The sequence below is a fragment of the Apiotrichum porosum genome (genome assembly GCF_003942205.1).
Source record: "Apiotrichum porosum strain DSM 27194 chromosome Unknown scaffold_6, whole genome shotgun sequence".
In the NCBI taxonomy this organism is placed as follows: Eukaryota; Fungi; Basidiomycota; class Tremellomycetes; order Trichosporonales; family Trichosporonaceae; genus Apiotrichum; species Apiotrichum porosum.
In genome coordinates, this window is record NW_021167113.1 from 549,361 (window position 1) to 573,413 (window position 24,053).

Below are 24,053 nucleotides of genomic sequence, written 5' to 3' on the forward strand. Positions count from 1 at the left end.
CGGACAGCCTGTTATCCCTGATGTCCCTTCATGTCGGAGGCCACCTTGCGACATCCAGCTGCTGATGGACAGCCGTCAAGACCCCAATCAATCAATCACTGGACTCGAGCTGTCAAGTGGCATAAGAAGCGCGTCCACGTAACTCTTTCGCACCCACCATCCTCGCCATCCAGTTCTCCTCACCACCTTCCTCCACCTTCACAACTTCACAACCCACCCCGACCTCTCCCGTAGCAGCGCAGAGCAATGCCCAAGTGCCAGTTCGGTAGTCAGTTGTTTCTTGTGCCACTCTTGCAAAGACGGTTTGATCTAACAAGAGTCCAGACCAGTGTAAGTTCGCCGCTATTCTCAACAGCTACCCCCCGACGATGAGGTGCTCCCAGTGCGGCTTCACCTTCATTTAGGAGGTGGTTTGATGGGGGTTCGCAACGAAAAGGTAAAGAAGGCAAAGGCCCCAGAAAATAAAAATTGGCCGGAAAATCCAGGCCAGAAATATCATTATCAGAAACCCGCATAACGTGGGCGCAGGATGAATCAGCATATGTTGTCGCTGCATGTTGCTTGTTGCATAATTTTGAGAGAAGGGGCACCTTTGGGGGGGGGGGGGGGGGGGTCATAGCCGGGTAGAGAATCAGAGATCAAAGTACCCGGGCGCTTCCAAACGCCCACACACGGGACAATGGGTTTTACTGTTCGCCGTAAAACCCATTGCCCATCAACGTCAAGCCGAAGTCGACCCGACTCCCACAGAGTTTGACCGAAATCAACTGATGTGCCTGGCGAACTGCCCAACATCGGGCCGGAAGTGTTTGGCACAGTGCGTTTATCAGTGGTCGGAGAACCGAGTATGGCCCCCCGTAAGGCCATTCTTGCTCGCGTTATGCGTTTCGCGTTTCTCCTGGAGAACCGAGGTATACCAGGGACCGCAAGACCATTCTCTGGCGTTACGTGTTTCTCCAGGGGGGGGAAGATTGGGGGCGCATGCAGATCTCTATTTGCAGACGTTCTGGGTACACAGCCGTCATATATCAGCAATGCACTTTGTCCACGTCTCCTGGTGCACACCACAGTAGCTAGCAAGCGAACATGCAGTTGTTGTCAAGTAGAGACACGACTTTCTGGTGCTTTCCTGCTTCCATGTTCTAGCCACGCCTGGCCACGTCTCCTCAACGCTGTTAAGGTTTGATTAGCCCTGATTAGGGCCCTAATTGTAATGTCATTAACCTTTGGTGTCAAATGGAAGCTTTGGCCAGACTATTTTCCACCCGTGCCTGAGCGCGTCACGGCCAGCTCCGGAGCACCGAAACAGAATGTCGTCGTCGTCACTAAACTGGGCGGCGCATGTTCCACCATTCTTCACAGTCTTAGACCACCCACCTCTTCTTCTCGTCTTCCCATCTCACCACCACCTGGGCGCCGACCGACCCTTCTCGCCGCCAATCTGTCGGGAACAACATCGTCGCGCCCACCGGGCCGGGCCTCGGGGTCGCACGGCCATTCTCACCACCCTCCAAGACCCAGGAGTGTGTCATTGGGTTCCAGCTCTCCTTCTCCTTCACCTCCGTCCTCCCCACGCGTCAGTGTATCGGCGTTACCCCACACCCACGGACATGTGCACGGCAATGCCCATGCGGCGGGCGCTTCGGGCGCTTCCACGTCTGCAGCAGCCATGGTAGCAGCTGCAGCGGTGCGCGACAAGCGTCGTACGTCATCGCGTTCCGGGTCTGGCCGACGCCTGTCCGCCACGACAAAGACGACCCACCCCATCGCGCCTTGGGTGCTGGAGTATCAAGGCTCAGCGTCCAGTGCCGCATTCCCCATGAGCGCCGACGAAGGTCCTGACCAGAACGGCTTTGTCTTCCTCAACGCCGACGACACCGAGGCGGAACGCGCAAAGACGCGGAAACGCGGTCAACGCGACTTGCCGCCGGCGCCCGAACGACGAGCGGATTCCCCCCGACCGCTAACGTCAATGATGGCGGCGACGCGAGATCGGGTAGCAGCAAAACGCGTACCCACCGACGTGGCACAGCACCCCTTGCCTGCTCGCATAACTCTCCTTCCACGGACGATTGGGGTGGGGCCGCTGCAGTACACTGTGACACGGCGACGGTGCGAGACGGGGCTACTCCTCAGCGCCGTTGTCGTGGGTATTGTGCGACTGGCATATACGTGGAACGAGCGGGCAGTCGCTGGAGGTGAGCTGCTCCTGACTACCACGCGACCCGAAAGCTGACCCATCAGAACTCTCCTCGCTCCTAATCATGAGCATTGTCTATGTCACCTTCCGGGTTCGACGGATTGTCCCCACGTCGCCGTCGTCACCTCATGTGCCGCTGGCGCCGATCACACCGCAGCCCAAACGGTCGGGGTCTCTCCCGACAGAGGCCAAGTCGGAGCGGTCGCGAAAGACGAGTATGCCAGCAGCCCGCTCGTCGGGGTCGCCGCGATCGGGGACACTGAGCCTCGAAGACGACGCCCCCGTTGGTGTAGGCGGACACGGCTGTGTCTGGGGCACAGAGGACCGAGAGTACCGGTAGGTCAACTGGTGCTGTTTGATGGGCTAACAGTGCAGCGAATGCCTCGACGACGGAGCTCTATTCGCGCTCCTCCTCGCACCTCTGACGGCAGCGTCCATGCTCCATGGTTCATTGACGCGTCTCAAGTCTGAGCCTGGCTCGGCCGTGTTACCAGGCTGGGTCATCGAAGCGCCATTGGTCATTCCCACCACACCCATCCGTCGCATCTCTGCCAGTGTGCCCAGCACATCGACCGAGGCTATCCGCGCACTATCTGCCCTGGCCATCTCACGCCGTAACCTCGTCCAGCTCTTCACCCTTCTCTCGTTTGTTCTCCTTATCCACCTCACATGGTCATTGCGCAAGGAAGTGATCCTCGCCAAGGCGTCCGGGAGGACCCCGTCGTCTCCCAACGCCCTCCAGACCGAGACTGAGAGCGACGCACGAGCCACGCCGACGTACTGGCTGCGGCGCGGTGAGCTGCGGCGCAACTTGTCCGTCATCGGGTTCTCGTTCCTCGTCACTGGCTTTTCAGTTATTTTCAAGATTGTCACCGCCTATGTCGGGCATGGCGTTTGGAGCGGTTAGCTACTTGCGCCTCATTCCCAGCTGACGTCAGACATGTCCCATTCGGACATTATCCTCGCCACGCTCTTCTACCAGTTCTGTCTCTACGTCTGTGTCCGCCTCGCGCGCCGTGGCTTTACGCTGGGCGAGCTGGGTATTGTCACCCACGCGGCCACGGCGCTGTTCATGGAGACTGTCAACATTACTCGCTCCAAGGTGAGCTCGGTGTCGCCTGAAACGCTAGCTCACTCCAGATCTCCGTGTTCAGGACGCCGTACATCAAAACGTATCGTCTCCCAACCCCACTGCTCATCTTTCAGCTGGCACTCATCCCCGGCTCGCTTCTGACCGGTATCCTCCTTTCGCCGCTGCTCTACCTCTCGCGGCACCTCGCCCAGCGTCCAGTACATCGTTTGCGCTTCCCGCACGAAAAGCCCACCCATCGCCGTCTGCTAGCTATCGGCTTTTATGCCGGTGCGGCCATTGTCGTCGTTGGCGTTGTGGGCGTGTGGGCGCGGTGGTGTCTCGGCTGGCGTGACCCATGGATCTGGACCATCTTCTTCCTTCTCGATGGCATCCACGTGTGGACTCGCCCAGCGCTCATCGCGTACTGGGGTGCGCTTGCCCTGTTTGGCGTCGCGGCATGGCAGCGGCAGCTGTCTCGCGCACGCCGGCACAGGCGATACATTCCCCCCGGCGCCGTCCGCGACTCTACGTCGTCCACGTCGTCGGCGGGCTCCATCCCCCCGGCACACGTGTACCCTTCGGGTGCCAGCGCGGTGGCTACGCAGATGATGGACGCGGCGGACCAGCGCATGCCCACGCTCTCTGTCAACGCGCGCCGCAAGTCGTTCCACGCGCTCGCAGTCGCCATGTTCATCCCGGGCATGGCTGTCGACCCGGCATTCACACACCTGTCATACTCGGTCGCCTTTGCCGCATTCACGTTTGCAGAGTATGTGCGCTATTTCGCCCTGTGGCCCCTAGGCGCCAGCGTCCACCTGTTCCTCAACGAGTTCATCGACCACAAGGACTCGGGTACCGCCATTCTGAGCCATTTCTACCTGTTGGCCGGGTGTGCCACACCGCTTTGGCTCGAGGGGCCCTCGCCGATCCTGGCCTTCTTCGGCGTCCTGGCCCTCGGCATCGGCGACGCCGTCGCGTCCATCGTAGGCCGCAAGATCGGGTACGCGCGCTGGTCGCCTGCGAGCGGCAAGACGGTGGAAGGGTCCGCTGCGTTTTTGGCCAGCGTCGTCGCCAGCGCGGTCCTCATGTACTTTGTCGGCGCGGTGGACGAGTTTGCCTTTGTCCAGTTTGTGACTACTACAGTGCTCGTCACCCTCATGGAGGCGTTCTCGGCGCAAAACGACAACTTGGTGCTCCCCGTGTATGGATGGGCGGTAGGCACGCTCCTGGGCGTGTAGGTTGGGATTAGAGTGGTTAATAATGTGGGACATGTCATTCGTGCGGCCCCTTGCATGGCTTGTACCTCGTCAATACCGGTGACCTCGACAGCAGATCGCAGAGTGCCCGCTCGATGCTGCGCCGAAGCAACTCGGCCCGAGTGGTCACTGATGTGACGGGTCATGGTGGGTTGAGGGTTGGTTCTATCGCAATTAGCAACCCAAGAAAGCACATGTTGCAGGGCCCGAGAGCGAGATCATCAAGCGATCAAGGGCATATGCAAAGCAACCCTCAAACGAACAAAACAAGCACAGAAAAAAAAACGCACGCACACAACGAACCGCACGCCCAATGGCAAACTGCGCACGAATGTTTCCAACACACGAGTCTGTCCCGCCGGATGCACTGCACACCTGATATCCGCAGGAAGGGACCAGATCGTCCACCCATATCGCCATATCCCATGCCACCCATATGGCAATCGACGACCGACGAGCCCCTTGCCGCCACGACCGCCACCGGGCTGTGAGGGCCTCGGAGACGGCACAACCACGGATCCCTGGGGGTGGGTGCGTGGGTAGCCGGGTTTTGCCTGAGGCAGGCAGCTGCACAGCTGTGCAGCTGTAGCTGCCTCCAAGCTGGCTGGGATGGTTGACGCCGGGTTTCCACTGGCCACCAGCTCACGAATGCGCAAGAGGACACGCGAAACGCGACTGGTGACAAGACAAAAGGCCAAAAGGACGCCACCCAGCGTCCACCGCCGGGCCGCGCGCGCCTGGGGTACGTGGGTACACGCCTGGGTACGCGTGGGCGGCGCCGAGGTGCGCGCCCACAGAGCCCAAATGAGCGTGGCGAGAGGTACAGGCGCGTGCTGGCGCACCGCGCGACCGGGGCGCGTTCTGCGCGTGTCTGGAGAGAAGCCCGATGCATACCACTAAGGCTACCGGTGAAGCCATCATGGAGAGGGGGATGATGAGGTATGTCGGATGAGTGAACCTGGAAGGAAGCTGACCGTGTGCTTTTGTGTGTTTAGGGCAGATCCGCAGAGCCGGCGAGAGGCGTTGCGGCCGTTTGCCTCTCTGCCTCTCTCTGCGTCTTTTTGCGTTGGGACCGAGTGACTAACCGGCCGGCCTCCAGGGTGGGTGGGTGTCTTGCCGGGAGGAGAGAAAGGGTGTTGCGGCATGTTGCCAAAACCCGGGCAAACGCTGGCCGTGCGCCGTAAAAAGCAGACGACAGAAGAGCACGGCTGGATGTGAAGAGAAGCAACACGATCTGTGCACAGATGTCCTCTCTGTCTCGCAGTGTCGGCTTTGCATGGCGGGGAGATGTGCAGCAACGACGACGGTACGACGACGGCACCCACACCATAAAATACGGTTTAACGGTTTGCGGCCTGAGCCGCCATACGCTCTTTGTGTCCCACCCGGACCGCGACTCCCTGTTTCTCGGCGTGGCGTGGGGGTTGTTCAGGGAAGTGCCGGAGCGCCAAAGTGTCATCTCTCAATCTCTCCCTTTGGTGTCGCTCGATCGCACTCTGTGTTTTTGGGTGTACGCGCGGGAGAGGAAGGAGAGAGACAGATGCAACGGCAGAGACAGCAACGAGCATCTCTCCTTGCCGGGTGGACGCGATTTTACATGTGGTTGGGTCGCATTTGTCGCACTTGTCGCACATTCCTCAAATCTCCATCGACCCAGACCCCATCCCCCACCCCCCACCAGTCTCTTGACACCACACACACACACACATTCTCACTCACTCTCTCTGTGTCTCTCACTCCCACCCCACCACCCATCACCCACCTTTTCCCCCGCGGCCCCTCGGCAGCCGCAACCACACCACCTGCCATCCCGTCTCTACTCCCCCGGTCCTCCCAGTCGTCAGCCGCCCAGGCCGCCGCAGCCATGGCGCTAGGCAAGGCCAACTCGAGCCAGAGAAAGGACGGCAAAGACCGCCCGGCCCCATCATGGGACTATCCAGAGTGGAAGGAGCGCTACGACTTTGCCGTCGCCCAGCGGCCCAAGAAGGGCACAGAGCGCAAGATGGCCATCCTCACCAACATTATCGAGAGCCGGCCCATGTTCAGTCTCTTTTCGGGCAAGGAGCGATACTTTTTCACGCAGTTCAACTGGACAGACGACGACGGGCGCGATAGGACAGTGAGTCGGCGTGCGCGAGGAGAAGGAGAAAGATCAGACGATACGATGGCTAGATACACACTTGTGCTGACACCGCCATGTCCAGACATCCCGCGACGACGTTGTCAAGACGTTTCTCACGTTCCTCGCGCACTGGGTGCCCGTAGAACGTCTGAGCCTCGACCTGTGGTTCCTGCTGCAAGAGGACCGCGTCGAGGCCCTCCAACACCGGCCAATCTACGCCGAGGCCAAGGAGATGCTCAAGCTGCTGGACGGGCCCAACAAAAAGCTCCACCACCTGTGCGGCGGGTACGGTATCAAGCTCGACTTTCTCGCCGACTGCGAGGAGCAGTGCCGCATCCCCTCCAAATGGCGCAAGCACGAGGGCCCATACGACATTGCCACGCTGCGCGAGCAGCCGCACGTCCGCCTCGTCCGCCACGAGGGCACCATCACAGACTATCCCTTCCGCGTCGCCGAGGAGCTCAAGCGGACCGGCTGGCCAAGGGACCCGGAGCACGACGCCCTCATCGCCGAGGCGAGGCGTGTCCGCGACCAGCTCGCCACTGCTGCGGGGCTCACACCGCACTCGACGGTCAACCTCTTGAAACAGAACGGCAATGGCATCGGTAATGGCAACGGCCGCCTGGGTCCCATGTAAGTACAGTAGGCCGGCGCGGGCGGGAACATGGCGCAGCTGCTGACAAGTCTTCCACAGGAAGGGCGGGTCTCTCTCGACCATCTCCCAGCAGTCGTCTGGCAGCCTGCTCAGTGGCCACTAGGCAGACGCGCCACTGATCCACTGAGCGTTTTTCCCTTTTATTTCACCTTTCCGATATACATACCACAAAACACAGGATGGCGTAGCGAGCGCGCATACAGGGCAGAGGTAGTTGTTTATAGTAAGCCGATTAGTGCTGGGTCGTAGAGACGAGAAGAGGGTCACGGAGGAAGGGGAGCCACTACTGTTACGCGAGCGCGCGGACAATGGAGGCGTTTCACAGATTGTACATGGTGATGCAGGACAGGCCATGGTCTTGGGCTTTGGATACTACTGGTGCTTGCTGTCTGTGCGTACGAGGTCCACTCACGCACTCATAGCCAGTCATGCCCATATATGGCTCGTGGCCAATGGCATCGCCCCTGTTTGCAGTTGCACAGTTGCCGCTCCCCTGGTTGCTTGCAGCGAGCCTTGTCTTGTAACATGGCATGTTTCCAAGAATGCGCGCAGACGCTTATGAACATGAGCCAGGCGTTCTGCAAACGAGCCAAAGCGTCTGCAAGCGAGCTGTACCTTCCCGCCGGGCCACATTGTCTTTCCTCTGCCCTCCGCTTCACGTTGCCCATGTGTGCAGTGTTGGCGCCAGAGGGAAGGGAGAGGGACGACACACCGGGATCCATCACGTATCGCGCGTCGCGCACCCGGCGCAACTGGCTCTGAGCTTCGCTCCCCGACGTATCCTTCCATCCTCCTCCTCCACTCAGCAACAAGCAAGCGACGCAGCCAGTGCAACGCACAGCCAGTGGCCACAGCCGAGAGGCCTACTTTTCCAGTGCCTGGTGGCCGACCACGGGGACACGGCGACCACGTCGCGATGCTGCCTGTCAAGGGGAGGGTCGTCCCGCCGTCCACAAATATTTATTGCCAAAGCAAGTACGCAAGTCTCCAGACACCCTCGTCGCCCCCCAGCACTCGTACTCTTTTTGGGTGGATGAAACACGCAACGTGGAGGTTGGGACGAGAGTACGTACCGGGTAGCATGTGCAGATGAAGTACGACGGCTGGGCACATGTTGTTCGGACGCGGGCGGAGCTCCGTCGGAGGCGAACAGGAGGAGAAGGTGACAACTCATGTGGCGAGGCCGTGGTTGAGTATATCAGTTATGCGCATCGTCTATCCACGGTACCACGGTGGCTCTTTGCTGTGTGCGGCATTGTGTAAATCGCCTCCAAAGCCGTATTGGACCGCGCATGACCTGACCGTGCCCAGAAATGTGCACATGCCCACGCTGGAGAGGCCAACCTCTGTACCTATGTACCTCTGTGCACCACACGACCAGTGCGGGGAGACGTCGCCGCTCTTAATGAACTTTGCGCGTCTCGCTCCCCCGTATCCTCGGTCCTAAGGACCTACGGGTAAGGCTTGGCCAAGGAACGCAGGTCCTGTACGTCAGCAGCTAGGTGGGCCGCGCTTTGCGTACAGTCCAGTACGTGTTGTACCTTTGCTTGGAACTTGAATGCGGGACAGTTAATTCAGCAAAAAAGAAAAAGCCAGACAATAACGCAACAAGCTGCTTTTGCGAACGGCAGGTACCGTCGCGTTTGCTTTCACACACTCCCTTCCCCTCTCACTCATTTCATCGTGTTGGTTGCAGGTTGTTTGAGTCCCCCTTTCGCCACCAACCCGACCTTCTCTCTGGTCTAGGGGATCTTTGGGGACCGGCTTTACAATTTCCGAAGTCACGGCCTAATGACTCTGGGTATCCATTTCAAATGCCCGCACTCACAATTGATTTGAATTTCGTTGATTAAACTGGCCGATTAAACTACTTGCAACTTGGTTCGTGCCTGAAATGTCGATTGCGCGATTGTGGATCCAGATCCAAAGTCGCAACTCTTGGTCCCATCGCCACCTCTCTGTCATCCACAACACGCGCAATGTCCGACTCCAACACCGTCTGTGTCGACTGTGCCCCCGACCACACGCACGGGGCGTCTGCTTCTGCGGCTGCTCCTGCCCCGGCCGCTGCCCCCGCGCCTGCGTCCAACGCAACCGCCGAGGCCGCAGCGGACATCCCTCAGCCAACGCTCACCACGCCGCACGTCTTGATCGAGTACTGTGACCGCTGTCGATGGTGAGTGGTTCTCCTTGTGGATATGTCCTTGTGGCTATGTCCTTGTCTATGTGGAGCTTGAGCAGAGTCGCGGGACAGCAATCCCTCCCTGTGCCGCTATTATCAACAGCTGCGTGACCTCCGCGAATGTCAACAGCTGGTTGGCTCCCTCACGCTAGCTTCCACTCTCTTACGACCAAGCTATCCGCACACGCCGCCCATTGGCGGTATCCTACTATCCTACTAACCCTCTCCACAGGGCGCCGCGCGCGAGCTGGACCTCGACCGAGCTCCTCCTCACCTTCCCCCCGCCCGTCATCAAGACGATCACGCTGCAGCCCCTCAACACCCCGGAGACGGGCGGGCGGTTCCGCGTCTGGGTCGACTTGGGCGACAACGCCGGGTTCAAGCTGGCATGGGACCGTAAAGTGAGTCGAGTTGGTGGTGTGTGTTGGGGCTTGGGCCTTGAACCAGACTGTGCGCTGCCGTGTCGTTGTCGGAAGCGCTCGTGTTCCTTGGTCCTGCCATCTGGCCTGGCCCTGCTCTCCCATGTTCTTGTTCAGGTTCCACGATGGAGTGGTCTAACCTGTCCAGTCTGAAGGCGGCTTCCCGGAACTCAAGGTGCTCAAGCAACGTATCCGCAACCTCGTGCAGCCCGACATGTCGCTCGGCCACTCGGACGGACACAAGGCGCAGCCGGCGCCAGAGGCTCAGGCATGATCGCGTTCCTGCCCATACTTCTAGCATCATTATTATCGCACACACCGACCCCACACTGGCCACACTCCTACTGGAGGACACACTATACTCTATGCTCTACACCCGACACCCTACACATTCTTACACACGGCTGCTAGAACCCGGCAGTCTTATCCAAGATGGCCGCAAACCGTTCTGGCTGCGGCGCGGGGAAGCGTTTTGGTGCCGGCGTCGTGTCGTCGACGGTGAGGACGCGGCGGAGACCGTCGAGCAGGGAGCTGAGGCGGGTGTCAGTAGAGTGGTATTTAGCAGCGAGACAGCATGAACCGCATTGGACCATGCGGGCGTGAGCCTCGTCCTGGGCCGGAGGCAGAGGTAGAGGCAGAGGCAGGGGCAGATCGGCAACTCACTCGACATCAGACACCGTCAGGTACTTGCCCGCCGCGAGCGCGCCGGCGAGCTCGCGCTGGTGGTCGTCCATGAGTGCCGGGTTGGGAACGACGAGGAGGCGTGGAGGGGGCGACTTTCGCAGTACTTCAAGGATCGTTCCAGATCCTAAGCCGGGTATTGTCAGTTGCTGTCTAGACCACACCCACGTCAGAGAGGCAGCTGCTTGAGGACACCCACCGGCATGGCTAACGACGACGCCCGCGCGCGCAATCAACGCGTCCATCTCCCTGGCCCCCTTCGTGTACCGCAGCACATCCACACGCAGCTTGCTGCCGTCTCCTCCATGGGTGAACGCTCCCTCGCCAGCGCTGGAGAGTTGCAGCTGGACAGCCGCGGGAAGCTGAGCGCTGCCGAGCTGGACGACAAGGTCGCTGACGCCCAGCTGCGGGAGGGCGTCGAGGACGGCCGGGGCGAGCACGGCGTCTGTGAGTTGCTGGAACTGGGTCGAGCCCACTGTGACGAGGAGGGTGGTGGCCATGGTGGGGAGATGGAGAGAAAGTGACAGGAATGGGACGTGGTCTCAACAGTGCCTGGACCGCCGGCATCCATCGTCGTCACCACACAGTCGCGCACATGTACCGGGCCCTTCGGGCTGGACCGCCCCTGCTGCTGCGAGGGAGTCAGCCAAAAGTGGAGGTGGTTGCCGAACGGTCTCCTGTGCTGACTCGAGAGATATCTCGCTTTCTCTCTCATCTCTATCCACCTCTATCCATCTCTCTTGCACGATGCTGCCCCCGCCCATCAACTTCCCCAAGTGGCTCAAGGAGAATGGCCACCTCCTCAAGCCCCCTGTCGGTGCGTATCCCTCCGTGTCATGGGTGACCTTTTTGGGGGTATTGTTCGATACAAGGCTTTGCGAGATGTCGCCGAGCGTGGCCGAGCATGCGTCAACGCTACCTCACATACGCGTCTCCGCCAGTGTTGGGCGTGTTGCGGCTGTGTGAGGGGTGGTACACGCTGCCGCCCCGTCTGTGAGGTTCCGCACCTCGTCACGCACCAGCAAACCACTCTATCTGCCCCCATCCACATGACACACCCACCTTCTCCCCCGCTGACACACCCCAGGCAACAAGTGCATGTACAAGGGCGAAAACTTCATTGTCATGATCGTCGGTGGACCCAACACGCGTACCGATTTCCACATCAACACTACTGAAGAGTGGTTTTACCAGTACAAGGGCGCCATGACGCTCAAGGTCGTCGACGAGGGTGTCGTGCGGGACATTATCATTGAGGAGGGCGACTTTTTCCTGCTTCCTGGTGAGTACAGGAGCACCCGAGGTTGTCAAGTCTATATCTGCTAGGAACCTGGTAGTCTACAGCAGATCGTAGACGAGGGTGTGGACAGCTTAAGCGTCGACGGTGAATACACAGCTGACCTCACCCCAGCCAACACCCCGCACTCGCCGCGCCGTGTTGCCGACACCATCGGTGTGGTCCTGGAGATGGTCCGTCCAGGCGACGCTCTCGGTGAGTAGTCCCACTAACCGACCTGGCTCTCCGCAGCCAGCTCCCGACCCAGCGTATACCGTGGAACCTCCCCAGCTGACACAAACCAGACACCATGAGGTGGCTGTGCCCCAACAAGGCCGCGCACGGCGAGGAGCTCGTCGTCATCCAAAACGTCCAGTTCTACTGCTCCGACCTCGACACGCAGCTCAAGCCCCACCTCGACAAGTGGATGGGCGACGAGGAGTGGCGCCGGTGCCCACAGTGTGGCGTGGCCGCGCCGGCAAAGTAGAAAAGCAGGCCGTAGGTCGTTGGGAACCAGCGTGATGGGGATGGGGAGGGGGTAAGGGATGGGATGTAGGGCACAGATGTAAATGGATGTACCAGAGCCTGTCATTGCTGCGCTCTCACTCTTCTTCGCCACGCTCACCGCTCTTGCTCTCGCTCGCTCCAGGAGTAAATGCATACAAGGGTCAACACATATCTATTCCCGCCCCGCGCCGCCGCCTCAGAACATGGTCTCTTCGTCTCGCAGGTACTCTCCCACATCGGCTTGGTGGAAGACGACGATACCGGCCGGGTCGAGGTCACGCGTCTGGATGGTCGAGCGGGCCGTGGCGCCAAAGCCGAGGGGCACGTCGGCCATGGAGAACACCACGACACCCTGGTGCTCGGGAGTGTCCTCGGTGATACGGCCGAGGTGGGCCTTGAGGACGTGGTTGCCGTACAGGAAGGGAAGCTCACCAGTGGGCTTGACCCAGACCTGTGAGGGTGGGTTAGTGGGGAGCGACAAGGGGGAGAGGAGGGAGATGGAGAGGATGGCGACAGCTATGCTGAAAAGAATGACAGCTGTCGCTGCAGTGCCGCTGCTGCTGGCTCGTAGTCAGAGGTAGGCAAAGGGACAAGTTCTTGCCACCTCCACTTGACGAGACCAGCACCGGCACATCCGTCCATCATGTCCCGAGCAAGCAGTACGCACCTTGTACTTGGCGTACTTGGCCAGCCAGTCGAGGGCGGTCACGCCGAGCTTGAACTTGCCCGACTTGGAGAACTTGCCCATGCAGGTGCCGAGCGAGATGAGGTTGGGACGGGCCACCGAGGTCGCGAGGTGGAGCATCGGGAGCGGGAGGTAGTACACACTGGCACACAGGTCAGCCAAAACATCCGGCAAGAAGGGGGACAGCTAGAGCGACGACAACAGAGGCCATAGCTGCAGAGATGCACTTACCGGTCCTTGTGGAGACGGAAGCAGTACTGGTCATCCTCGTCGCGGTCGATGAGGTGGACAATGTTCTTGCCAATGTAGTTGGCGAGCTCTGTTCGCAAGTGGTCAGCGTTCGTTCGGGCAAGGACAGAGCGTGAGGGGGCTCTGTGGACGCACTCTCAAAGACGGCCTTGGTCTCGTCCTCGGTAAGGGGCCTCATGGTGTAATGATGTCAAAGGTGGTAATAATAAGAAAAGACACACACACGCTGTTGGTCGTTGTTGTCGCATATCTTCACCTCCGCCCAGCCGACCACGCCAGGGTTTGCAGAAATCTCAGCGAGGAACGCCCATGAGCAGATGGGCGGAAGACGGGATAAATGATAAATATAAATAGGAAATAAATATTCCACGTGGCTCCAGCCTCATCCTGAGGACGCGCGGCGACGACCATGACGAAGCGCTCGCTGGTGATCATACACGGGCAGCAACAACCATCAACGACACCTCTCTGCTCTCTCATTCTCTAACGGATATCGGGAAACGGCTCACAAGACAGTCAACACAGTCTTACACACCGTCCCACCATGGTGAGCTATGGTACCAAAAGAGTTTAGCTGACTGTCCAGTTCCGCAACTCCTACGACTCCGACAACACCACCTTCGTATGTCTCGCCGCGCGCCAGGTGTCGCTTTGCGCCTTCCTCATCACTCGCGCACCGCGCAGTGTGAACACTCAGAGGACATGCAGCTGACATGCTCCTAGTCGCCCCAGGGCAAGCTCCACCAGGTGGAGTACGCGCTCGAGGCCGTCAAGCAGGGCTCGGCTGCCATCGGTCTGAGGTCCAAGACGCACGCCGTCCTCCTCACCCTCAAGCGCTCGACCGGCGAGCTGGCCACGTACCAGAAGAAGCTCATCCGCATTGACGACCACGTCGGTATTGCCATTGCTGGCCTCACCAGCGATGCCCGTGTGCTGAGGTGAGTACCGCAGTAGCTGGGATCAGAGCATCCGTGGATCTCTGCCAGCTGCTCGCACGCGCTGTGTGTTGTGGTTATGCTCACACCCACAGCAACTCTATGCGCCAGCAGGCCATGCAGTCGCGCATGCTCTACGGCCGCCCCATCCCCGTCGCCCGTATTGTCCAGACCATCGCCGACAGTGGGTTTCTTCTAGTCCGCGATGTGGAACATGCTAACCCGTGCAGAGGCCCAGAACAACACCCAGATCTACGGTCGGAGACCCTATGGTGTCGGCTTCCTTGTTATTGGCGAGGACGTGGGTAATATTCTCTTAGCGCATGGCTGACCCAGACAGGAGACTGGCCCCCACCTCTACGAGTTCTCGCCATCGGGCACCGCGTTCGAGTACTATGCCCACTCGATTGGCGCGCGTAGCCAGTCGGCCAAGACGTACCTGGAGAAGAACTTTGAGTCGTTTGAGACCTGTCAGTTATACTCACTGTGCCAGCTCTGTGAAACTGACACTATCCCAGCCGACCTGCCCGCCCTCATCAACCACGGTCTCTCGGCCCTCGCCGACACCCTGCAGCAGGACAAGCACCTCACAACGCTCAACACCTCCATTGCCATCATCGGCCCCGCGTCCGCCGAGATTGAGCAGGCGTCCTCGGGCGCCGCCCGTCGCGGCTACTTCCGCGTCTGGGAGAACGACGACATTGACGGCCTCCTCCGCTCGTGGCGCAGGAGCCGTGGCGAGCCCGAGGACGGCCCGCAGGAGGAGACTGCCGCCGAGGCCGAGGTTGCGGCTGCTGGTGAGGAGGCTGCTGCTGCCGCCCCGGCCCCCGTGGCGGAGACCGAGCAGGCGGCCGGTGGTGACGACGTCGAGATGCAGTAGAGAAGAGACTCCCATTGTGATGTATTGGCATGATATGTGAAGGAAAGAAAGAGAGAACGCAGTGGTTGTGGGTACGCGCCAGCCAGTCGGGTTTCCAGTGCCTGTGGCCTGTATGACGTTTGAGCGGTGGCCAGTGGACACAGAGCATGGGTATGACCTGAACGCTGCGCCAAGCCAGACACGCTGGGGTACGCTGGCGTGGCCCAAGTGTCCAACAGGTGGAGGCTCTTTGCGACAGTGACTGGGCGAGTGGCAGAAGTGCCGCCTCGAACGCACCAGCACCGTACAGCCTCCGTCTACCTCCACTCCCTCCCCGACGGTCCACCGACTCGCCCGCCGCCCGGTGCTCGGTACCATGCGCCGCCGTGCAGCGTCGCCAGCGCCGAGTCCACTGGGCGTGTACGGGCCGTCGGCCAGGAGTGACAGCAGTATAGTGATGACAAAACGGGTGACCACGGAACTCGCCAGAATGTTGAGCTTACGTAATTATTTCTTTCGGTGGTTCGCGGCCTGCCGACAGAACGCGGCCGTCTCGGCAAAGGGAAAGAACGGAGGGGGTGATATTTCAACCGGCCAAGGGAGGTCATCTTGTTGCTTTCTTCTCCATTCCTTTTGCCACCTAACCTCATCCAACATGCCCCGCTCGGTGAGTCTAGCTCGTCGTCGCTGGCACGAGGTAGTGCTGGGCCACCTGCCCATCACTCCCTCCTAGCGACCAACCACTTTGTGGCCTCTGGCTGACCCGTGGTCCCCTCTCCAGTCCCGCTCGTCCGCCCGCCCTTCGGCGTCCACCTCCCGCCCGGCCCCCGCCCAGCAGCAGCGCCAGGCGTCGACCGCTGCCTACCCCCAGCAGCACGCTCCTGCCCCCGCTCCTGCGGCCACCCACGCCCCCGCTCCCCAGCAGCCCGGTCTCCTCGCCCAGGCCGCGTCGACCATGGGCGGTGCCGTCGCCGGTTCGGTCATTGGCCACGGTATCTCGAGCATGCTCTTTGGCGGCTCGTCCAACGCCCAGGCCGCGCCCCCTCCCCCCTCGGAGCTGCCCGCCCAGTCGCAGGCTCCCGTTAACGGCGCTTCGTGCGACATCCAGGCCAAGGGTGAGTCATGACGAGTGCCGAGGCGCCGGGTGGGTGTTCTGCCATGTTACACACCACCCGGGCAGCTAGCAGTATGTCGGTACCGGTTTTAGCTGACCCGTTTTGCAGACTTCACCAAGTGCCTCGAGGCCACCAACGGCGACATGAACTCGTGCTCGTACTACCTGGAGGCCCTCAAGGCCTGCCAGGCCGCCGCCCGCCCTTACTAGATGTCTCGCGAACGCATAGCATAGCAGCGCGCATGTGTGTCGTTTTTTGCAAGAGAGTAATTGGGAATCAGTAGCATGCACATCATTTTTCACAGTGAACCAGAGGGGAGCAGAAGCAGAGAGTCAGTTAAAGGAGGGCAGTGGTGGGTTGTGTTTTCTCGTTCATTACAGTCACGACCGTTGCGCACGTTGGCGGCAGTGCCCATTCCTTTTGAGGCGGCACGTTCCTCAAATGCGGGGGTGGCCACTCAAATGCTCTGTATTTGGCTCTTCACTGTCTGGTGATGGGTGCTATGCATATGAAGTCTTCCACTCGCCTACTCGTCTCGGTGTTCCGCCTAATGCATACCGAGTTTTCACGCGCGCTTCTTGGCGTGGTACATGTAGTTGCAAAGCTCGCCCATGCCCTTTGCCCACGTACCCTCTACGCCGGGCCAGAGTCTCCACCGGCCGCCGAGGGGGTCATAGATGATGCCGCGGGTTTCGCCGACCTCGCCGACGCGGATATCGCTGGCGTCCTCGTTGGCCTCCCACACGGCGTGTCCGCCCATCTCTTTAGCCACGAACCGGCGCAGCTCCTCGGGCCGGACGTACTTGTGGTAGTGGTGTGTTCCGGGCGTGACGAAGCGGAGAATGTCCTCGGCCATCGTAATGGTCAACAGCTGGGCGAGAGGGGTACGCGAAATAGTCGACATGGCGAGGTGGCCACCGGGCTTGACCATGTCGCCGAGACACTTGAGAAACTCGCCAGGCTGGTCGACGTGTTCCAGGACCTCCATGCTGCACACGACGTCGAACTTTTCGCCAGCGGCGTGGAGCGCCTCGGCCGACGTGTGGCGATACTCGAGGCGGCCCGGGATGGACGCTGGAGTCGAGGGCCCGGCGCCGTGCTCGTCCACAAAGGGGAGCAGCGGGTCGCACGAGGCGTGGGTGCGCGCAATGGCAATGTTGTGCGCCGAAGCGTCAATCGCCACCACGTCGCCGCCGAGGCGCGCAAGAGTCTGTGTACACATTCAGCATATACCCCTTCCCTCCCACCGGAGTGTTCAATTGACACCCCCACCCACCTCGGCAAGGAGACCGCCGCCACATCCAACATCCAAGCACCTCTTGCCCTCGAGCCACCGGCCGGAGCCGCGCGCCTCGTCCCGGCGCTTGTCGTTGCTGCGGTCCGCAAACGTCCATTCAGGCTCGGCGTGCGGATCCATAGCGACTTTTTGGCGCAAGTACTCGACACGTTCCGGGTTCATACGGTGCAAAAGAGCAAACTCGCCAGTCTCGTCCCACCAGTGCTGGGACAGGCGAGAAAAGTGGTCAATTTCATCCTGGTTGATGGTGTTGAGAGTGGTCTGTTGTTGGGTCGAGTGGCGCCTGGTGGATGACGGGGTCGCCAGGCGGGATGTACGAGTCGCCAGGAGCGCGGGGCGAGGGCGAAGGGCTGTGCTCGCTAGCCTTGTTGCAGCGCGGGCTGTGCGACAAGACGACATGGTGGTGTGTGCGGATGCCAGAAGTCAACCGCTCGCTCCCGATCATCTCCCTTTGTCAATAACAAATCCATTTGATTAGGATACGGGCATTAGACATCAACGATAATGAGGGGACTACAAATTTGCTTCCGGCGGAGTCTGCTGTCTTCTACTCGCGCCCCCCACTTTACGCGCGACGCGTCGAGATTGCTTTTTCCTTCCTGCGCGACCGTCATCGTCATTTCACCCAACACATCCATCACAACTAAGCAACAATGTAAGCTCCTCCACTGGCATGCCACAAGCTAACAGATTCAGGTCTTCTGACACTCCCGCTGTCGACGTTGTCCCCGCTGTCGCTGCCACCGAGGGCACCCCCAACCCCGAAGACACCAAGGCCCAGGTGGCAAAGCTCGTCGCCGAGGGCAAGAAGGCCATTGCACTCAAGCAGTGGGAGGAAGGTGTGGCCAAGTATGGCGAGGCTCTCGACCTCCAGTGAGTTAACGACACGATTCCGTCAAACTCGGCTAACCCTGTTCCCTAGGCGCGAGATCGTGGACGAGTTTGACATCACCATGGCGCCTCTCCTCCTTTCGTACGGACGCGCGCTGTACGAGCTCGCCCTCTCGCAGCAGGGCGTGATGGGCAAGGAGGAGGTCGCAAAGGGTACCGACCCCGCCACCCAGCTCGAGACCGAGGCTGCCGAGTCGTCAAAGGGCAAGTTTGTCTTCGAGGGTGACGGCGACGATGACGACGAGGATGACGAGGACGAGGAAGGCGAGGGTGAGGGTGAGCAGGGCGCCGCCGACGGCGAGGATGAGCCCGAAGACGACTTCAATGCCGCCTGGGAGATTCTCGATGTTGCGCGTACCATCTACGCCCGCGAGGTCGAGACCCTTCCCGCGACCGAGGGCCGCGAGCAGCGCCTCCTCCTCTCCGAGTGCCACCTCTCGCTCGGCGACGTCAGCTGCGAGACCGGTGAGTTTTATGTCTGGTTTATATGGCGGTCTCGAGGTTTTGCTGACCCCACCGCGCAGAAAACTTCCCCCAGGCCGTGCAGGACTACACCGCCGCCCTCGACATCAAGAAGGCCCTCCTCCCGGCCTCGTCCCGCGCCCTTGCCAGCGCGCACTACCAGCTCGGCACCGTCCTCGAGTTCACCCCCGCCGGCCGCAAGGCTGCCCTCGAGCACGTCCAGGCCGCGTTGGACGGATTCAAGCTGCGCGCAGCCGACATCACCGCCGCGGACGCCGGCAAGGCCGACGAGGTCAAGAGCGAGGACGTCGCCCGCATGACGTCCAAGGAGCGCGAGGCCGAGTCCCGTGACGTTGCCGCCCTCATCGGCGACCTCGAGGTCAAGATTGAAGAACTCAACAGCGCGCCCGAGCCCGCCGATTTCGTCGCTGAGAGCATCAACCACCTCCTCGGCGGCGCACCTGCTGCCGGCTCGTCGGCCGCCGCCGTCGACTCGCGTCCCGTCAACGACCTGACCAGCATGGTCCGTAAAAAGGCTCCCAAGAAGCCCACCGCCGCTGCTCCTCCCGCGGCCGCAAATGGCGCTGAGAAGCGCAAGGCCGACGACGAGGCCGGCGCCGCCGACAAGAAAGCCAAGGCTGACTGAGAAGACCGAAGTGGGGCACATCCCTCTTTCCGCTGTTTTCTCCGGGTGTTGGGACAAGACCACACATTGACCACCGTTTCTTCTGTGTGTATTTCGCTTTTGCTCTTTCCTTTATTGCTGTATGCATCATGTAGTTTGCAAGTGGGTGTGTCTCTGATGCTTCGTCGGCGAGAGTCGATGTGATCGTCAGCTTTGGCGAGAGTCTGTGTGGTCGCTTCAAGGCACTGCTGGTCCACAAGACACATTGTAGGCTAGGTGTAGGTGTAGAGCTTCGGGCTTTGGGAGGTAACGACGTGTCGGGCCATGGCAACGAGCCTGCTTCGTAGCACGCCATTCTCATCACACGAGGATACCCTATGAGCATGCAGTACGCCACCACACTGTCGTCGGTCAGCCGGACCGTAGATCCGTAGATACCCCAAAGATCCACAGATGCACCTTTTCCGTCGGAAAGATACCTGAGCCTGGGATGCCCTCATGGCTTTATTTGCAACTTGGCTTATGCAGCGGTGACAAAGTCACTAATCACTGATCACTGATCACTGATCACTGATAGTCACGTTGACTTCTACGAGGCACTACATGCCTGAGAGGCGCCGCGCCGCCGACGGTCCGCCTGCAGCTCCTGCAGCCTGACTGCCGTCGGCCAGCGAGGCCGCCGGACAGAGTCTCCGTGCACTTTCCCAAGTCTGAAGGTCAGCGCCCGCGCGAGACGAGTGTGCGCATTCCTAGTGTGCACCTTCGGCGGCCGACATCTACTTTCGGCACTGACACAAAGCGCAGCCATCTCATGTCGCTCGGCTTACGAATGACTTGGAAGGGCTGGTTCCATAGAGGCACTGAGGGATAACACCCAAACATGATATAAAGTGGCTCCTTTGTAGTACTTGGTCGACATCTCGACAGAGTCCAGTAGCTTTCATCAGACTGCTACAGCCAAGTCCCCCCTACCAACGTCCTCGACTTGACCAACATGTCCACCAACACTGTCGCCCTCCTCAGCGCCACTGGTCTCCTCGGTAAACAGCTGGCCAAGACACTCGTCTCCCTCGCCTCGGCGGGCAAGATCAAGCAGGTCGTCATCCTCCACCGCCCCACGTCCGACCTCTCTGACATCCCGGACAGCGTTGAACGCCGTATCCTCGACATTGAGTCCACTACTCCCGAGCAGGTCGCCTCTGCTCTTGAGGGAATCGACGTGCTCATGTGCGTCCCCCTCCCCGATGTCGCTGCATAACTGACATACCAGCTCTGCCGCCGCCAAAGTCCCGTTTGACGCCCAGGAGCGTTTTAACAAGTCGCTCGCTGCAGTCACGACCCTAAAGGCATTCATTCCTTCCGAGTTTGCAGTCAACTGGACCGCCGAAGAGGCTGCCGACAAACTCAACGTTGTCGTACACTCCACGTTTGCCCTCAACGCGCAGCTACGTTCGCTCGGTGTACCCCTCGCTGTCGTGCACAACGGGCTGTTTGAGCCCTTCCTCTTCTTCACGCCCTTTACGGGTCTGGATGCGGCCAACAACACTTTGGCGTTTTATGGCGACGCTCTCCACCGTCCTATTCCCGTCACGAGCCCCCAGTACCTCGCACATGCGATCGGGGAGCTGGTATCGACATACCCGGTCCATGAGCTTGCCGGTAAGCAGTGGACGGTGATCGAGTACGAGACGACGGGCCAGCAGATTGTCGACGCCCTCGCCGCCGTTCACGGCAAGCCGCCCACGATCACATCCATTACAGACGCCGACATTGAGGCGCAGCGTGCGCTTGGGCCCGCCGCCGTCATCGGTGCTGCGGCCAAGGTCAAGTGGGGCGCTGGGGTCTTTTCCAAGGACGACCAGTTTGTCCCTGCGGGTGTGGCGGCGGGCAACCTTGAGCAGACGGTCGCTGCGGCCTTCAAGGCTTGATGAGCCCGAGGGGTGTATGTAGTTTTGATGGTTGTTGCAGTCACCCAGGGTATCCTAGTGCATGTGAATGAATCCCTATGCAGATATAGTCTGACCTGCACGACCTGTATCGTGCAGTTGCAGTCGGCCCAACTTTGCTCCGGCCCCTGGGAAACCCACACTACAGCCGGGCGACTTTGTAACCTACGTTCATAGTGTGTTTTTGGGCCACCTGATAAACGCAGTATAGGCCTAGTCAATTCCGGTACCCACTGCGATTTCGCACCAGTTGTGTGTATTTCGCCCCACTGCATGCGATGAACGCCATACTCGGTTTCGTATCCGGCTTATCCCTTGCAGCTTCCACTCCGTGCACCATCATGAATGCTACACATCACATCTCTCAAAAATCTACTCTCTGTCATCGTCTCTGCCTTGACACTCCACTCCACGTCCCCTGCCTCAACTAACCGCGATCACTGCCTAGTCCTTGCGAACATGCGTAAACGTGCCCGAGGCGAACCAGCGGTCGTTGGCCTCCTTGACGCGCTGCGCGGCCGAGAGCGAGGGCGTGACAATCTCGATACCTTGCACGGGGGTGAACGACAGGGAGGTCTGGGTGCCGGATCCAGCGTCCGAGGTGAGCGCGGAACGGCCGAGCATCTGTGTGCGCAGCTTGTTGGCGCGGGAAAGCTTGGCTGGGGAAAAGAGTCAGTACAGTACAGCACAGCACAGGAAACGACAAAAAACTCACCTTTGCTCTTGGTGTCTGCCACTTGGGCACGCACACGACCGGCCTGGCCAATCATGCCGAGACCAACACTCTCGTCGTCCTGGTCAATCTCCTCCTCGGCCTTGCCAAACTCGACACGGTTCTGGAGCTTGCGCAGCTCCGTCTGGGCATACTGCTCCTTGAGCTTGCGTGCGCGCTTGCCTCCGCGCTTTTTACGCGCCGTCTCTTGAGGGATGGGCAGAGCCTTGATCATCTTGTTGGGGGCGGGCTCGGCCATCTTTTCAATACGTTTCTGCAAGTCGACGAGGAGCTTGCGGCCGTACGAGCCGTCACGGCACGACTTTCCGGCATCGATGCGTGCTGCGAGGGCGACCTTGGCCGAGACAACGCGCTGAGCACGCCGCCGGTCCTCGGGCTGGGCGGACTGGACGAGCGGAGACTGGAAGATGAAGCCAGTGTGTCGCTGCTGCGACACGGCAGACAGGTGCGAGGTTGCCAGCGTCTTCTTCATGGCACCATAGAGCATAATGTTGCAGCTTGGTGCGCGGGAGAAGGCGTGGAGACCGCCAGCGAGACCCAGGAGCTTGGCGGCGATGCCGGTACCGACAATGACGGAAATGTTCGGCGCGACGGCAGACATGCGGCTCTCGACATAGTTGAAGATCTGCTCACGGGCATCACGGAGCTGCTCGGCGACCTCAATGGCACGCTGCACTGTCAGCCACTCGCCGTTGGAGAGCATCCTGCCACGGGTGCTGGTGGCCGTAAGGGTGATGGAGAGGACAGTCGCCGGAGGAAGAGTTGAGGGCATGACGGCTTTTGTGAGGTCGTCAACGTTGCCAATGCCTTGCACGGCGGCAATATACGTCCATGGGTCGGCGATGAGCTGCTCAAGCTCGGGGAAACGCGGTCCGTAGTGGTCACGGATAAACTTGTGGACGAGCATGATCTCGTTGTCGACCTCCACGCTCATGTTGTTGGCCGTGACGACAAGGTGGTACTCGGGGTTCTCCTCGAGGGGTCCACCAGACGAAGACGACATGTCGGTCGGCTCTGCTGTATACCGCGCAATTCCCTTGGCTGTCAGCGCATACCGCTCTGCTTGGGCATGACTCACCTCCAGCACTTCCTTGAGCTTCTTGCCCGTCATCAACTTGGCGACCTTGGCCACATCCTCGATGCCAGCGAGGTCGGTACGGTTGACCTCGTCCTGGTCAAGCTCATCCGCAGGCCTCACACCTCCCTCAGGAACATAGCCTGCAGCGGATGTTCCATCCTCCATCTTGAGGTCACCGTCACCTCCATCGAGGTCGTCGTCGTCCTCGAGGTCGTCGAGAAGCGAGCGCTTGGTGCCCTTGGATGGTAGGGGCGGAGGGGGCATCATACCTCCGTTGGACGACGAGGCCTGCACCTCCTCGGGCTCTCCATCTGAGAGGCCATCGAGATCTGCCAGGAGCGAGTCGGCCAGAGACATGGTTGTGGATTGGGCGTTGTCAATAACAGGCGTAAAGACACCCATTCCGGTGGCAACATACAACAACTCGCATATGATGGGGCGTCAAAGATAAAGTGGGGGGACGTATTAAATGGCCCAAGACCTCCACCCTTTGCCATCTTCCGAATATCATATGGCTCGTCGTCGTTGGTGTGTCGTCCAGATCCCGCCACGGCCTTTGAACGTAGCAATGGAGCTCTGTAAGGTCCAGTGGCCAGTAGTCTTGCAGGTGGGCGACTGATACTCATGGAGATGGTATACGAATGCTCCCATGCATTCAGTGGGGTATGATGCAAAGCTCGCAGACGCAAATGTCGACAGTTGCGGGTGGCAGTTTGGCTGTGACGTCGGCTGTCTGGGTCAATACTCTTTCGCCCAAGCCATCCTTCTTCTGCTCCAAGTTCATGGTCATTTTCCTGGCCCCTCTCAG

The 24,053-nt window shown here is 60.1% G+C and overlaps 13 protein-coding genes across 13 annotated transcripts; 9 read left to right on the forward strand and 4 right to left on the reverse strand.

Annotated features, from left to right (window-relative positions):
* Nucleotides 1-1,669: 1,669 nt before the first annotated feature.
* On the forward strand, nucleotides 1,670-3,107 carry EHS24_007998 (uncharacterized protein; the record flags this gene model as incomplete). Its single annotated transcript, XM_028623328.1, has 3 exons — nucleotides 1,670-1,910; nucleotides 2,245-2,536; nucleotides 2,576-3,107. 3 exons carry the CDS (start codon nucleotides 1,670-1,672, stop codon nucleotides 3,105-3,107), a joined length of 1,065 nt encoding a protein of 354 aa, XP_028476261.1.
* A 33-nt stretch (nucleotides 3,108-3,140) lies between these two features.
* Nucleotides 3,141-4,510, forward strand: EHS24_007999 (uncharacterized protein; the record flags this gene model as incomplete). The annotated part of the gene is made up of 2 exons (XM_028623329.1): nucleotides 3,141-3,302; nucleotides 3,341-4,510. The coding sequence occupies 2 exons, from the start codon at nucleotides 3,141-3,143 to the stop codon at nucleotides 4,508-4,510; spliced, it is 1,332 nt and encodes a 443-aa protein (XP_028476262.1).
* A 1,882-nt stretch (nucleotides 4,511-6,392) lies between these two features.
* On the forward strand, nucleotides 6,393-7,408 carry EHS24_008000 (uncharacterized protein; the record flags this gene model as incomplete). The annotated part of the gene is made up of 3 exons (XM_028623330.1): nucleotides 6,393-6,647; nucleotides 6,733-7,283; nucleotides 7,345-7,408. The coding sequence occupies 3 exons, from the start codon at nucleotides 6,393-6,395 to the stop codon at nucleotides 7,406-7,408; spliced, it is 870 nt and encodes a 289-aa protein (XP_028476263.1).
* Nucleotides 7,409-9,284: 1,876 nt separating this feature from the next.
* EHS24_008001 (uncharacterized protein) lies at nucleotides 9,285-10,180 on the forward strand (the record flags this gene model as incomplete). Its single annotated transcript, XM_028623331.1, has 3 exons — nucleotides 9,285-9,481; nucleotides 9,720-9,888; nucleotides 10,055-10,180. 3 exons carry the CDS (start codon nucleotides 9,285-9,287, stop codon nucleotides 10,178-10,180), a joined length of 492 nt encoding a protein of 163 aa, XP_028476264.1.
* A 133-nt stretch (nucleotides 10,181-10,313) lies between these two features.
* ALG13 (N-acetylglucosaminyldiphosphodolichol N-acetylglucosaminyltransferase catalytic subunit alg13) lies at nucleotides 10,314-11,087 on the reverse strand (the record flags this gene model as incomplete). Its single annotated transcript, XM_028623332.1, has 2 exons — nucleotides 10,314-10,437; nucleotides 10,570-11,087. The coding sequence occupies 2 exons, from the start codon at nucleotides 11,085-11,087 to the stop codon at nucleotides 10,314-10,316; spliced, it is 642 nt and encodes a 213-aa protein (XP_028476265.1).
* Nucleotides 11,088-11,334: 247 nt separating this feature from the next.
* Nucleotides 11,335-12,350, forward strand: BNA1 (3-hydroxyanthranilic acid dioxygenase; the record flags this gene model as incomplete). Its single annotated transcript, XM_028623333.1, has 4 exons — nucleotides 11,335-11,404; nucleotides 11,675-11,869; nucleotides 11,999-12,079; nucleotides 12,169-12,350. 4 exons carry the CDS (start codon nucleotides 11,335-11,337, stop codon nucleotides 12,348-12,350), a joined length of 528 nt encoding a protein of 175 aa, XP_028476266.1.
* A 216-nt stretch (nucleotides 12,351-12,566) lies between these two features.
* On the reverse strand, nucleotides 12,567-13,482 carry NIP7 (ribosome biosynthesis protein nip7; the record flags this gene model as incomplete). Its single annotated transcript, XM_028623334.1, has 4 exons — nucleotides 12,567-12,821; nucleotides 13,038-13,197; nucleotides 13,287-13,374; nucleotides 13,440-13,482. 4 exons carry the CDS (start codon nucleotides 13,480-13,482, stop codon nucleotides 12,567-12,569), a joined length of 546 nt encoding a protein of 181 aa, XP_028476267.1.
* A 366-nt stretch (nucleotides 13,483-13,848) lies between these two features.
* EHS24_008005 (uncharacterized protein) lies at nucleotides 13,849-15,119 on the forward strand (the record flags this gene model as incomplete). The annotated part of the gene is made up of 7 exons (XM_028623335.1): nucleotides 13,849-13,851; nucleotides 13,891-13,926; nucleotides 14,028-14,242; nucleotides 14,335-14,423; nucleotides 14,470-14,540; nucleotides 14,580-14,709; nucleotides 14,758-15,119. The coding sequence occupies 7 exons, from the start codon at nucleotides 13,849-13,851 to the stop codon at nucleotides 15,117-15,119; spliced, it is 906 nt and encodes a 301-aa protein (XP_028476268.1).
* Nucleotides 15,120-15,753: 634 nt separating this feature from the next.
* On the forward strand, nucleotides 15,754-16,422 carry EHS24_008006 (uncharacterized protein; the record flags this gene model as incomplete). Its single annotated transcript, XM_028623336.1, has 3 exons — nucleotides 15,754-15,765; nucleotides 15,880-16,213; nucleotides 16,322-16,422. The coding sequence occupies 3 exons, from the start codon at nucleotides 15,754-15,756 to the stop codon at nucleotides 16,420-16,422; spliced, it is 447 nt and encodes a 148-aa protein (XP_028476269.1).
* Nucleotides 16,423-16,778: 356 nt separating this feature from the next.
* On the reverse strand, nucleotides 16,779-17,909 carry COQ3 (Hexaprenyldihydroxybenzoate methyltransferase, mitochondrial; the record flags this gene model as incomplete). Its single annotated transcript, XM_028623337.1, has 2 exons — nucleotides 16,779-17,423; nucleotides 17,490-17,909. 2 exons carry the CDS (start codon nucleotides 17,907-17,909, stop codon nucleotides 16,779-16,781), a joined length of 1,065 nt encoding a protein of 354 aa, XP_028476270.1.
* Nucleotides 17,910-18,183: 274 nt separating this feature from the next.
* Nucleotides 18,184-19,509, forward strand: EHS24_008008 (uncharacterized protein; the record flags this gene model as incomplete). The annotated part of the gene is made up of 3 exons (XM_028623338.1): nucleotides 18,184-18,383; nucleotides 18,433-18,866; nucleotides 18,926-19,509. 3 exons carry the CDS (start codon nucleotides 18,184-18,186, stop codon nucleotides 19,507-19,509), a joined length of 1,218 nt encoding a protein of 405 aa, XP_028476271.1.
* Nucleotides 19,510-20,482: 973 nt separating this feature from the next.
* Nucleotides 20,483-21,416, forward strand: EHS24_008009 (uncharacterized protein; the record flags this gene model as incomplete). The annotated part of the gene is made up of 2 exons (XM_028623339.1): nucleotides 20,483-20,715; nucleotides 20,759-21,416. The coding sequence occupies 2 exons, from the start codon at nucleotides 20,483-20,485 to the stop codon at nucleotides 21,414-21,416; spliced, it is 891 nt and encodes a 296-aa protein (XP_028476272.1).
* A 462-nt stretch (nucleotides 21,417-21,878) lies between these two features.
* PRP31 (U4/U6-U5 snRNP complex subunit prp31) lies at nucleotides 21,879-23,602 on the reverse strand (the record flags this gene model as incomplete). The annotated part of the gene is made up of 2 exons (XM_028623340.1): nucleotides 21,879-22,093; nucleotides 22,150-23,602. The coding sequence occupies 2 exons, from the start codon at nucleotides 23,600-23,602 to the stop codon at nucleotides 21,879-21,881; spliced, it is 1,668 nt and encodes a 555-aa protein (XP_028476273.1).
* Between the last annotated feature and the right edge of the window lie 451 nt (nucleotides 23,603-24,053).